General features: G+C 37.9%; 1 protein-coding gene across 1 annotated transcript in view; it reads right to left on the bottom strand.

Annotated features, from left to right (window-relative positions):
* Positions 1–10901: 10901 nt before the first annotated feature.
* Positions 10902–14415, bottom strand: part of LOC121386665 — a 42939-nt gene continuing 39425 nt past the window's right edge. Inside the window, exons 3-4 of the mRNA XM_041517646.1 lie at positions 14100–14214; positions 10902–13120 (exon numbers count right to left, since the gene is read on the bottom strand). Coding sequence (XP_041373580.1) covers positions 13033–13120; positions 14100–14214 — 203 coding nt within the window. The 3' untranslated portion in view covers positions 10902–13032. The remainder of the gene's footprint in view (positions 13121–14099; positions 14215–14415) is intronic.

Genomic DNA, 14415 nt, shown 5'->3' with positions numbered 1-14415 from the left:
CACAAAACAAAAAACATTTTAAAAAATAAATAAGGAAATACAAAAATCCAAAAATATAATAATTAATATACATGGTAGATAAAAAACCCACTAAGAAGTTAATCATTATAATCATTACAATTATGGATTTGTGTTGTTCACAGTTTTCGTTGATTTTGTAGGTACACATCCAGATAAGTGAACACACAATAAACTTCGATCCATTCAGTTACCCTCTTTTCATTAATCAGATCAATGATTTTAAGCGTTAACATGTTTAGACGACAAGTATAAGTTTTAGATATGTGATTACTAACTAAATAAGTTTAAATCTGATAATAACTGGTACTGAGTTTGTTATTCCATTTAGTGCATTAGTTGTTTGGAATTAGGTGTGTGTGTGTGTGTGTGTGTGTGCATGTGTGTGCACGTGTGTGTGTGTTGTTGTTTGTGTGTGTGTGTTGTTGTTGTTGTTGGTGGTGGTGGTGATGGTGGGTTTGTTGTTTGTTGTGGTTTTATTGTTGGGGTGTTGTTTTCTCTCTCTAAGAACCTACTGTTTTCACTATGGCTAAAATTAGCCTATTATATTATATATAGAAACAATGTGAACAGCTTTACACACTATTCTGAGTATTGCACAACATTAGTTAAAAGAATGAGAGGCTTAAATGCAAACTCTTCAAATAATGAGAAGTCATTATGTATGTTTGTCAAATCGTGGTGACGTCATACTTAGTACGGACGAAGTCATTGGTTTGCAAGCCGCCAAATTGTCTAATACATGTAATATTGTACATTACACAAAAGCATGATAATTTAAGGGAGTAATACTATTGTTCATATCATCATCATCATTATTATTATTATTATGATTATTATTATTATTATTATTATTGCCATTATGTTTATTATTTCACCAAATGTAGCATTAACTGAATACTCACAGTATACTCTCAGTGTGAACTGTTTACTGTTAGATTTTGGAATAGCCGTGTTAGTCACTTTACATGTGTAAACATCCCCGTTTTGACTCCTCTTGATGTTACTCAGTTTTAACTGAGAGCTGGCTATTATTAGCTGAGTCCCCAGTTTCCAGGAGAAGGAACACGGTGGATCACAGGCAGCTTCACAATTCACAGTCAAACTCCATCCTTCTGCTGCAAACCTAGGAGATTGTGGTCGGATTGTAACACAATCTGGTCCATCTGAGGAAGCAAACAACATAGGCCTACCTGTTAATTCATTTTACGCCAGCAATGTAACATCAAGGTGATTGCAATAGTTAATAGCGACTATTATCAGTTTAATAAACTAGAATGGCAAATACTCTTGATAACTCAAATACTATGGACTATGAAGTAAACAGATCAGTCAATCCACTATCTGGCGTCTTTAAAGTTAGGTATTTGGAATCACTTCTCTTAGCTAACAAAATTTGTTTTGTAATGTACCCACCTCCTCCTCTCTCTCTCTCTCTCTCTCTCTCTCTCTCTCTCTCTCTCTCTCTCTCTCTCTCTCTCTCTCTCTCTCTCTCTCTCTCTCTCTCTCTCTCATATTGCCTAATATCTCGATGATAATTGTTTCCCCAGTTGTTTAAAACCGTAAGGTTTCTTTAATTTGATATTAAGTGTCGACTTTGCCCTGGTGTCATATTTAAGGGAATATACCTTGTCAGTAATGACGTAATGCGCTAAAGTAAAACATCCATTTTACTGTGGATACATTGGCCTAACCCAAAAAATATAAATATACTAACAAATATCCCCAAATTATAATATGACATGATTTGAAAATTGACTTTTTGCAGAAATTGTTTTCAAATTAAAGGGGTGGGGCTTTTTATTGTAGATATGCTTACAAAATACGTGATGGGTCAAGTGTTTATATTCAGAAAGTCTTTACGTATCCAGTGATATTAAAACTTCCATCGTATCTTCCATGATTATGGAGAAAATAATGTCTGTGTACTAATGAAAAATATGTCGTAAAATTAGTCGAGGCACGGCACCTTAACAAAACAGGCTAAAACACAATTGTGACCCCGAGTTAGAGCGATCAACAGGCACAGCCTTTATCTAGAGAGGTTCAGCTACACAAATATACTACTCGTATAAATTCCCCTTCCATATGACACCCCCACCCCCGTTACGCCCACATAATGGCGAGCAGCGTGGTGTTTCCAACCTTCCAGGCGAGTTGCTAAATATAGAGCACAGTAATACTGACGTGTTGTCACTACCGGTCTGATACTGACAAGTGCTATGGGAGTGTGCAGTTTAAAAGAGTATCATTGGTGAAATGAAAGCCATTCAAAAGATAAGAAGAGGTTTGTTTTCTTTAACAACACCACTAGAGCACATTGATTTATTAATCGTCGGCTATTGGATGTCAAACCATTTGGTCATTTTAACATGGTCTGAAAGAGGAAACCCGCAACATGTTTTTCCATTAGTAACAAGGGATATTTTATATACACCATCCCACAGACAGAATAGCACATACCACGGCCTTTGATATACCAGTCGTGGTGCACTGGCTGGAACAAGAAATAGCCCAATGGGCTCACCGACGGGGATCGATCCCAAATCGACCGCGCATCAAACGAACGCTTTACCATTGGGCTATGCCCCGCGCCCTTGAAAAGATTAAGTCCAAAAATAAGTTCAACACATTTCATTTTTGCCCTTAGTCTTTATGTTTTGCATATCGATTACTGATAATAAGCCAGATACAATTGCCTGAATTGACTTCCCTCTATTAACATGGTGATCCAATATGCCTAAAAACAACAACATTTTGTTCATTACAGTGCCACTTATTCTACAGACTAGCTGTGTTCTTTGTCCAGGATATCCACCAGTCAAGCAGTCAATGGCGGTATTTGCCTCACCTGTAAGATAATTAGAAATATGACAGCATAAATAGAGATTATTGCAGGAGCTTGTGTGTCATACTGATTTTACGAAACAAGTGCTTGTATTGCCCGAGCGATTCAGACGCGAGTGTAATAAATGTTTTATTATCCACATTATCCATATTATTTTTATAACTTGTACCATGGTGTATTTCCCTTTGATTTTACCCGTGGTGTATCCTATAGTTCGTCTAACCTAAATGATAGCGATTGCTGAATGGCTGAATAAAGTTACGTCTACAAGTCTCATATAGACGGTTTTTTTCCGATTGTCGCCCAGCAGTTTATGACGTTGTCGATAGATGGCGTAACCGTACGGCCGTCATTAAGGGAGTGAAATTCACGCAACAATAACATGTGACGACATTGCAGCTGGGTGACTTTTTTGGAACGTTTTGCAAAAGCAAAACCAGTTTCTTGGATAATTCAACCTCATTTAAAGATTGTATATTCATATCAATATGGGTGGAAATCTGTGAATGATTAAAAACATAAATAATAAAGCACCTATACACGCCAATACAAAAGCATAGCGAATAAATTAAACACACGCAAGTGTGAATAATTTTGATGGTTATTAAGTGAAACTTTACTGAATGCATCCTAAAATATAGAAAAGTATTTCAATTATGTACGTTTGTAGAAAACGTGGTGTACCATTTTGAAAACAAGATAGACTGACCTTAGATCTAGAGTAGATGTCAACGTTTAGCTTTTACTATTATTAGCTCTTGGATATTCCAGATGTGATCGCATGGGGTTGAAGTCGGGCGAAGTTAACACTGCCAAATCTCTTTTCTTTTTTTTTTTTTATATATATATATATATATATATATATATATATATATATATATATATATATATATATATAATACTGAACAAAATAAGAAACTTCCGCTAATTTTGCTTAAACATAACTTATATATGCGTTTAAAGAGGCATCGTTTGGTGCAAAAATCATGGCCATAGGTTAACAGAAACTGGGAGAAATTTTGACCAAGTGTGGTAGGGTTTAAAAAAACCCACCCACTTAATAACGGGTATGACCACCCCTTGAATTGACCACTGCAGTGCATCGCAGGCGAATAGAATTGACTAAAGTGTTGATTTCTGCCTGTGGAATATTGTTCCATTCCTGAATGAGCGCTTGACGAAGTTCGTTGACGTTAGCGGGTGGGTTGGGACGACGCCTCAATCGTCTGTCCAGACTATCCCAGACATGCTCGATGGGGTTGAGATCAGGACTTTTAGCGGGCCAGTCATCAATGAAATCAATGTTATTTGTCCTACGAAAATTTACAGTGCCTCTAGCTGTATGAGAGGTGGCATTGTCATGCTGAAAAATCGAGATGTTGGCGTTGTTATGGAACAGAGGAATGACGTGATGAGCGAGAATGTCATCGCGGTAACGTTGAGCATTTAAATTGCCATCAATGACGACTAGTGGTGAACGATAACCATGGGCAATGGCTGCCCAGACAAAGACAGAACCCCCACCCCCGAAACGATCTCGTTCAAGAACACAACAGTCAGCATAGCGTTCATTTTTCCTACGGTAGACGCGCACCCTGCCATCACCACGTTGTAAAGATAATCTGGATTCATCCGAAAAAAGAACGGTATTCCAGCATCGCCGTATCCAACGAGTACACGTGCCCAATTAAGACGATTTAGACGATGACGTTGCGTTAAAACGCATCCGACGTAAGGACGTCGTGCATGTAAACTGTTCTCCCGCAGACGATTACGAACAGTTTTCCCACTGATTCGGTTATTATGAAGCCCAGGTGTGTTAGCAGCAGTAGCAGTGGCAGTTTGCGCAAATGCGTGTTCATGATATAGCGGTCTTGACCACGCGTTGTAACACGCGGACGTCCACGACGTGGCAAGTCGTTGGTGCTTCCTGTCGTTCGAAATCTTACGCGAAGATTTCGTATCGCTCGACTAGAACTCCCAACATGCCTTGCAACCTCTTCTGTCGACATGCCAGCATCAAGCATGCCAATCGCCCGTTCGCGTAAATTATTGGGTATTCTTGGCATACTAAAAATGCTACAATGTAAAAAACGTTATTTTTTTTACAAATTTTGAAGCGTTTTCGTTCACTTGACAACAATGTCAGTAAGACAAGTAAAGCAAATTGACCGAATACTACACGGGACATGTCGAACCATGCATGCACGTGCAAATTGAATTTCACGTTGTCGACGATTAACAGTGCAAAAATAATCGATAAAATTCATGAATCCTGATAATACAATGAATTCTTTAACACAACAAATACTATATGTACAAATCGGAAGTTTCGTTTTTTGTTCAGTATATATATACATATGAGTTATTATGGTGTTAAATGTGTGCGATAACATGATAAATAATTTACTAGTTACGTTTTTAATGATTAATACACTTCCACCAACTTTGATGTGAATCTACAATCTTTAAATGAGGTTCTATTATTAGACATGCTGGTTTTGCTTTCACAAAATGTACTAAAATGGTAATAAATACTGAAATTGCACTGAAATTGCGCCTTCACGTTATTATTGTGCGAATTTCACTCCCTTAATGGCGGACCGATCACGTGATTATAAACATGGCCGCGCAGAGTACTTTGACGTCACTGGCCAATAAACCCGTCTATATTTCAGCAGGAAGCAAATAAGAACATTGGTTTAAAAAGTAATACTTTCCATAACCTTAATAAAATTATAAAACGCGGAAACCGCGCTCCGATCAGTCAACGAGCGATTCCAGCGGAAAACGCGACGTTTTCTGTTCAGAGAATTTACCGCGCGGTTTTGGTATGAACGGTTAAATGCAATGACGTAGTGAGCGATTAGTTTATCGGAAAACCGCTGCGTTTTGCGGTTTTGATGTGAACGGGCCATGAGGAAAATTCTGCGTTGTTGAGGTGGGTCTCTCTCTATCTCTCTCTGTCTCTCTCTGTCTCTCTGTCTCTCTCTCTCTCTCTCTTTTAAATGACTGCGGGAAGGTGATCAAGGTGCTTACCTGCTTCCATGTTAATATCAGTGCCTATACATGTATCTTTATTATATGATGGACACCAATTGTTTCATCTACGACACACACAAAAAGTTGGTTTTGTTTAACGACACCACTGGAGCACACTGATTTATTAATCATCGAGTATTGGATGTCAGTGTCATCTCTGTCACGATACAAAAGTGACGTAGATGACCGTTACGTAGATGACACAACAATTAATTAGTAAGAGTAGTAGGGATGGCTCAAGCAAGTGCTGTCCCTACTATTAGTAAGCAAATTAGTTCATATAAAGAGAATGGCCGAGTTATGTTGTTTCTGATCTATCAGTTACACTCGTTTATAAAAATACCTCACCCACCCCTCTCCAAAAAAAACAAAAAAAACAACAACAAAAACAAACCCCCAAACCAAAAACCCATCAATTTTGTGTGTCTGACTTTTGATTCATGAGAGGCATGCCGTTCGTAGATGACATGTAATAAATTGACATAAATACATACAGGTAGTGTTTCACAAATATTGTTCAGTGTTTGGCAAGTACATAAGAAATGTGATATTTGGCAGGATGGCACCTGTGTATGTTGTACACAAGTTTGTTAAATGAAATATTATGTATCGAGTTAGTGCACGGCGCATATTATCAAAACTTTTCTTAATGTCCACAGAGAGTTGCTTCCCTCTATTTAGCAAATATTCGTTCCGCTTTTCAGCCCAAAGCGTACACTAAATAAGTAGACAAACTAAATATACCGTATTTCCTCTAATAAAAGCCGGGCCTCAAATAAGGATGGAACTTTCACAACAATTAGATCTCTAATTAGCACTAATCAGAGTCTTTCTTAAGTAGCCTTTTCCGCAAAATATTGTTTCTTAAGTAGTGGATTTGGGCTCAGTGAGATGTCCTCTAACAAGTAGCAAAGGAATTTTGGATGGAACCTTCACAACAATTAAATCCCATTTTGAGGGTAATTTCAGTAGCGCGCCATATTTACTCCCGCACTAGATTTACTTAAGAATTAGCTTTCTGTGGTCATTTGGGGTCTCTCTACACGTCAAACCTTTTGGAACTCTTGCAGCAATTAAATTAGATTTGACTCGCACACTAGATACCGATTAATGCCGAAACTTTTGAATCTCGCAGTTAAATTTTGAAAAGGTGCACATGAATCGACACACCAACCCCGCCGGCGATAGTTTAATCAGAGAATAAATGCAACAGTTGTGTTTTTCCTGCACACATCTATCAATTAACGCCAACATGGCTGTCTAGTCGACATTAATCGTTATGTGTGTGCCAAGCATTAGCCACCAAACAGCCAGCTTAATGCTTGGGACACACCTACCGATTAACGCAGACTCGACATTAATCGGTAGGTGTGTGCAGGGCAGACACGGCTGTCTGATCGGAACAAAACTGTAGATTAGACACGACTTTCGGCTGGTGTGTGTTGGTGCACGTTTTCAGACTAGTGCCGACTCGACAGTAGAGTCGGAATTAATCGATAGGTGTGCACCAAGCATTAGATGCTACCCAAATATTCGTTTCATTGTTGACTTGGAGAATTACATTGTGGTCCACTTGAGAGTGCTGCAGGCCTAGATTGCTGGTTAAAAGCAAAGGAAAGGGATGCTTGTTTAACAGCATCTTAACACACTTTTAACTGTTGCTATTTGAAAACATTTGTGACATTGTTAACTACACATGTATGGTGTCAGACATATGGTTAAGGACCACACATATAATGAGAGAAAACACTTGCTGTTATTACTTAATGGGCTTAATCCCACAAACAGGATAGTACGTACCATTGGCTGTGTTATACCACTTGTGGAGCACTGGCTGGAACGAGCCCACTGATGAGGTTTGATCATAGACCGATTGCACATCAAGCAAGCTATTTACCACTGGGCTATGTGTTCCCCTTTTGGCTATTTGGTGCCTGACATGGTTATTTTTACATTTGGTCAAGAGAAGAGGAAACCTACTACTGCTATAATATAGGCTACTCCTGATAAAACAGAAAGGGATCTTTTAGTCGCACTTTCCCATTGCCAGGACAATACATACTGCGGCCTTTGATGCACAAGTCATGGGTACTGATTCAGACGGGGAAAACCGCCAACGTTCATTAAATCAAGGGTGCTCCTCAGGCGAGCACTCTACTACTGAGCTACATCCTGTCTCAGCTTGATGGTCGAGTGTTGACCTGAAGGACAACGGGATATAGGATGGATCCCCCTAAATGGTCTGAACACTGAATTTCCCCCCATTCCAAGTAGTTTCTACTGACTTTATGTATAATTCCATCAAAGCACTTCCACCAGACAATTTAAGCAGGCAGGTGTGCAGGGGTGGGATGTTGTGGTCCAAACCCACTCCTTGAGCAAATTTTCAAAATATCTTCTAGGAGTGAATTACTCGACCCCTTTATAAACTTCCTTCGCTACAGTCTAAACCTCCCCCATCCCCCATAAAATTTCTGGACAAGCGCCGCATAAGGTATAAGAGGAATTTACACCACCAATACCGAGTCGTTTTCCTATCAGGGTTACTGCCAGAGTGTACGGAGGGTAAAATTACCTACCCTAAATTCTTGGATATATTTTTTAAATGTTTACATAGATAATTGTAAGAGAACATCTGTTTAAAATCGGTCACAACACATTAAACAGTTTAAACATAACCACATGGTAGGGGCATTTATAGTGGCTTTCTGGCAGAGGGAGACACTCTTAAATCCGTACTCGTGGAAGCCCTCCACTCAAATGCCTACGTATTCTTATACACATACCGTAACTTTCCCATTGGAACTATAACCCTCCCCGACATATCAGTAATACATATGAACCATTCTTTGTAGGGTAGTGTGGGGTGAAGGCTGTTGGTTTTTAAAATTGAGAAGAAAAAAACACCCAACCCAAACCCAACAAAACAACAATTAAGAAGTAAAACGTGCAATACTGTTTATTTCAATATATTTTATTACACATATATCACTTTTTTAACAAACAAAGCTTTGAAACCATATTTTATGATATATTCAGAAATACAATTTAAAAATAAATAAAATTAAGTTGTCAATATTAAAAAAATAGCACCATATTTTATCTTTTTATTAGCCCCAACATTGGCAACAATTTAAAGGGACATTCCTGAGTTTGCTGCACTGTAAGATGTTTCCGAGTAATAAAATATTTCTATGATTAAACTTACATATTAAATATATTTTCTTGTTTAGAATATCAGTGTTTGTATAGTCAATGTGTTTCTGGTCGTCTTAATATTTGTAAGAAGCCCAAACTGGATTTTAGGAAATAAAATGAAATTTAACCTTTTACAAATATTAGAACGATCACAAACACGTTTAATACACAACCACTAACATGTTATGCAGAAAAATATATTTGATATGTAATTACAATCGTTAAAAAGTCTCCGTTAGTCGATAGCATCGTTAAAATTCCAGCAAACTCAGGAATCTCCCTTTAAAAATCTGCTCACATCTGCAGAATGAAACTGACATGGTAGTTCCACCTTGTGGTAGCAATATTTAGGCCCTAAGATCCAACGCAGGCTATTCGGGCAGTATCATGTTTGCACCTTATAATAAATATAACATGTAAACGACCATACCTTTTGTGGAATGTTGTAATATGGCTTTCAAGTTGGTATTTAAAACCTTTTTTTTTCAGAATAAATTAAATATTGAGTAAAATTGCATATTTACAGTTTACAATTATATACACAATTTAAGTGGCAACACAATCTTTCGATCTTCATTGCTGAAACACAAATAAGACTTATCCCCCTTACAGCATAACAGTGCTCTAGAAAAAGACAAAAAATCTTCTCAATTACAGAATAATGATTAAAAAAGAATAATTTGTATTTACCTAGGTATTTTCTAAACACTATTTCCTAAATTGTCGATGACTATCACGGCTAAATACAGTCAATTTATTTTGAAACAGTTTCACGATAACACACCAAGTGTTCCAAGTACCCAGCCCGAAGCTTTTGATGATGATGATGTTGATGATAACTAGTTTAACGTGCCCATATACCACTAGGGTTTCGAACACGCCCATCCCGAGTCCGACCTCCGATAAGATCGGTGGCCTGACTCGGGATGGAGGGGGGGGGGGGGGGGGGGGGAAATGGGCAGACTTTTGAAAATAGCAATTAGTAAAAAAGTTAATAGAATAAATAAAAAAAATAAAAAGGTTACAAGTCAAAAATAAAAATAATTGACTGCTCGGCCGAATATTTACATAATTTGGAGCATTTTAGAAGGACAGTCCAAAACTAAATAAGAGAAAGAAGAGAGGATCGGACTATTTAATAATATTTTAAAAAAAAGAAGTAATTTCGACATAAAATTTTAAACGCAGATCTAAAAGATTAAAGTCCGATCGATATGTCCACGCGAGTGGCCTCGTTAAGGCCGTTTGGGTGCACAGCTTAAAGGGACGAGATGGGTTGCATCCCGTCAAGAAAACCCCAAGATTGACAGTCGATAGACGTTGAAGGTTTAGTGCTGTGCTGAAATACAGATCTTGAGAAGCCGGATCCGTCTGAACGAGAGAGAGTATCAGACTAGGGTATAGTCCAGGCGTCATGGGTTGGTATAGTGGTGCGGACGGGCCCGACTCCGGAGGATACGAGATGGTATCACTATAAAGCAAGGTAAAGTCTAGAAAAAGAGTAGTAGGGGCGACCCCGCTTCCTATTTCTTCTTAGAGTGGGGCGGTCAATCTTCCAGTGCTGCTAGGACAGGCTCGGACATGTAGAGACTAAACGCGAACAACCGTGGCGTTCTGCAGAATGGCCGTCATACGAGTCACGAAAAAAACCCAAGTCGACAGTCAGACGGAGAAATGACGTGGAGGCAAGGAATCTCGCTAAAAAAGAATCCATCCTGGTGGTGCAGACTGTCGAAACGAGAAGCGTTCCAGCGTTCGATCAGTTCCAATGGCCGCATACATCCCAGTAGTAAACTTCATTTCGCTGACAAAAACAACGAAATGAAGGACCCCCAAGTCGAGCACACGAAAGCACGTGCAGTGTGCACAAGCGAAACAAACACGTCTTACCGCGTGGAGCTCCAGACTGGGAATGGAGCTTTTGAAGGACGAACACGTTTGTTATTAACGTTAGGGTTCCCTTTGCTAAAATTCCAATTCATGCGGCAGCGTCAGAAACCAGCGTGTGTGTGTGTGTATGTGTGTTTGTGTGTCTGTGTGTGTCATGCGATGCCCCCAGTCAAACTGAATTAAATTTTATAAAATTATACCTGTACATACATAGTGTAGCTTGGCCCTCCCACAGTATAAAAATATGCCTACGCTAGTGTCAAACACTATGAATTCGAGTGTGTCGTTTGATTTTAAAGCCATTATTTAAACAATTTCCTTTGTAGTGTTGTGCACTGATGTGCATTTTTCTGTTTTATTTTATGACACGATACTGGTCCGTAACCAGATGTGTGTGTGTGTGTGGGGGGGGGGGGGTCGGAGTCCCCCCCCCCCACGCACATTCACTTTAGTTCAGACAATTTAGTAATAACGCAATTACGTCACTAACACATTATGTACATCCAATAGCTGATGTATTAATAAATCGATGTTCTCTAGTGGTGTTGTTAAACAAAACACATTTTTTAAAGGTTACGCTGTCTGCAGTTTATTCAGTGGGCTGGATCAAATAAATTCTTATTAACGAAATAATAAAAGCATGACTTTAAAAATCCAAAGCAGCTTAAAGCACGCTTGAACGGCTCTTAAGATTTTTTGTGTCAGGGATAATCCCCTTTCCATCCGTTGATTACGCCCTCCACACGAGTTCCGCCTGATTCAAAGTCGATCCCCTTACTTAATATGCTGAATATAGGCCTGCAACATTAAATTCGCTGAATTTATACCGAATCTTTAGCTTCGAATTCTTGTTTATGTGAACGCAAAAAATATTGAAATATTGAAATATTGAGTTACCACTTTTTCCCCCTATAGTCGCAATGACAAAAAAACCCTAAACAAAAAAAAAAGCAACACAACAACCCACCAACAACAAACACATACCAGTGATGAAACATCTCTAAGGTCATAACCAGATACAGAATTTAATTCTGCCAATGAACAAGAATTTAATTAAGAAAAAAACAAAACAAAACAAAACAAAAACCCATCCAGATATCTGATTAGCTCTATCACTGTAATGTTTAGTTTTGGAGATATTAGGGCAAAATCAGCTGGCCTAAACAATTCCACCATGTATTTGCATTATTCTATCCACAATATTGGTTGTAATTGAGATACAAATGAACCAGTGATTCGTTTGCAACCGTATAAATCAGTTTAGCGTTAATGCTAATATGAATAATTGAAGAAGAAAAAACGAGTCAGTCTCTGGTCAGACCAAAGTTCCAGAATTGATGCGGGGATGCAGCTTTCTATTTCTTTTTTTTAAAAGCATGGATTGCATAGAGAAGGTCGGTATATTTAGGTGGGTTTTTTTACGACCTCCTCATCTACCTGATCCATCCTCAATGGCCATGGTGTCACCTCCTTTGCCTTGGTACCCTAAATATTTTCAATATAGCCAGGACACTTTTTATGACTTCAAAAATGATGGGAAATGTTTTAAAAACAAGCCTTGCTACTAATTGAGAACAACAGGACCTGTTTTAGAGAGAAATTAAAGACGGCTAATTGTCCAAGCCAGCATATAGATCTTGCGTTAATAGACTATTTTAATAGTTTTAAGAGAAAGCAATGCAGGTTTTATTTACTAGCTGAGCAAAGCTTTAGTTACCACAGGAAATAATAATAATAATAATAATAATAATAAAACGTTGACGAACGAGGGTTCGGCCATATCCAGATTCGGGCATTTTGGTTTAATTCGTGCAAAAATCTGCCCCGATTTTCTATAATAGTATTTCAACCCCTGTTGTGTTTTAAAGACGAACACTGAACATATTTGTTAGTCCACTGACCACCAGAGAACTAGAAGAAAAACAACTTGAAATATTATATGCTGTACTTGATTGGTCACAAAACGTCAAATGGTTGATGGATTCCATTAAAATAACTTCACAATTGATTAATCTATCGGTCCAAAAGAAGAATTGTCATTTGTCATCTTGACCCTTTTCATCTTCAGCCTCTTGAGTTTTGTTTTCAGTTTGCTCTTCCTTAGATTTCGGTTGCTGCTTCATTCTGTTAAGAATAAAGTATTAGTTCATTAGACAGCGATTACTGAATAGTAAAATGTTTATTTCATTTTTTTTCAACTCAATAAAGACATATTATATGTAGTATAAAAATTAGAGGATTGCAGAAACTGTACAGTATTTCCCATCCCATGGTATACTTGTTTTGAAACTATTATTCTTCTGTGAATCTGAACAACAAAACCGTATTGCCATATCGAAATCGTATCTCTGCACAAGACAGTCGAAAGCATGTTAGATAAAGTCACCCTGAGGAGATACGTAACAGGATGAGTCCTCCCTCTTGTACAACCTGTAGGGAGGACTGCCACTCCCAAGGCTCTTAAAGAATCCAAACGTGCACAAGATAGACCATGAAAGTAGATTTTGTTTCTTTACACAGCTCTTAAGTAATACCACCCTGTACCAAAACCTGTGTATAATAACTATATAATAAATGTTTTGGTTTTGTTTTGTATTCTAAACGTTTTTCGTTTTGTGTTTACGAGTAAATATTGTTGGAAACATGTTATGGTTCCTGAGTTTGCTGCACTGTAAGATGTTTCTGGCTAATAAAATATTTCTAGGATTAAACAGAATATCAGTGTCTGTATATTCAATGTGTTTCTGGTCGTTTTAATATTTATAAGAAGATTGTGTCTTCAAATAATTTTGTACATACGAAAAAAAAAATATTCTTAGGAAATAAAATGAAATTTAACCTAGTGCAAATATTAGAATGATCAGAAACATGTTTAATATACAGCCACTGATATTTCATGTAGAAAAATATATTTGATATGTAATTATAATCGTTAAAAAGACTCCGTTAGTCAATAACATCTTAAAAATTGCTTTTCTGGCTGGTTTAAGGGTAGTGAAGGGGGGGGGGGGGGAGGGGCCTGAATATAGATAAAACAAAGAAAAGAAACACAACCACACAATTTTAAAGGTTATGATCAACAATATTGAAGAGACTGGATTACCTCTTGTAACAGAACCAAGATACTGCAATGGCGACGACCAATAGAACAGCAACCACTACTATTATGATAATGCTCGATTCCGAAACCTGACTCTCTGGACTGGGAACTGTAGAAGCTTTTAAAAAGAAACACAAACAATACTTGTTAATTATTGAACGTCATTAAGGGCAATATCAGCTTTTATGGTCCGAAGAAATTGATACTGACCTAGGTCCATAAAACATGATATTGCCCTCAATGACGGCCAATGCATTTCTATTACATAATGACATCCCTAAATCCTACCGCACACAACAGCGAAATTAAAATTTACTTG

This window comes from Gigantopelta aegis, chromosome 12 (genome assembly GCF_016097555.1).
Source record: "Gigantopelta aegis isolate Gae_Host chromosome 12, Gae_host_genome, whole genome shotgun sequence".
NCBI classification, from domain to species: domain Eukaryota; kingdom Metazoa; phylum Mollusca; class Gastropoda; order Neomphalida; family Peltospiridae; genus Gigantopelta; species Gigantopelta aegis.
This window is presented reverse-complemented; position numbering and strand designations above follow the sequence as displayed.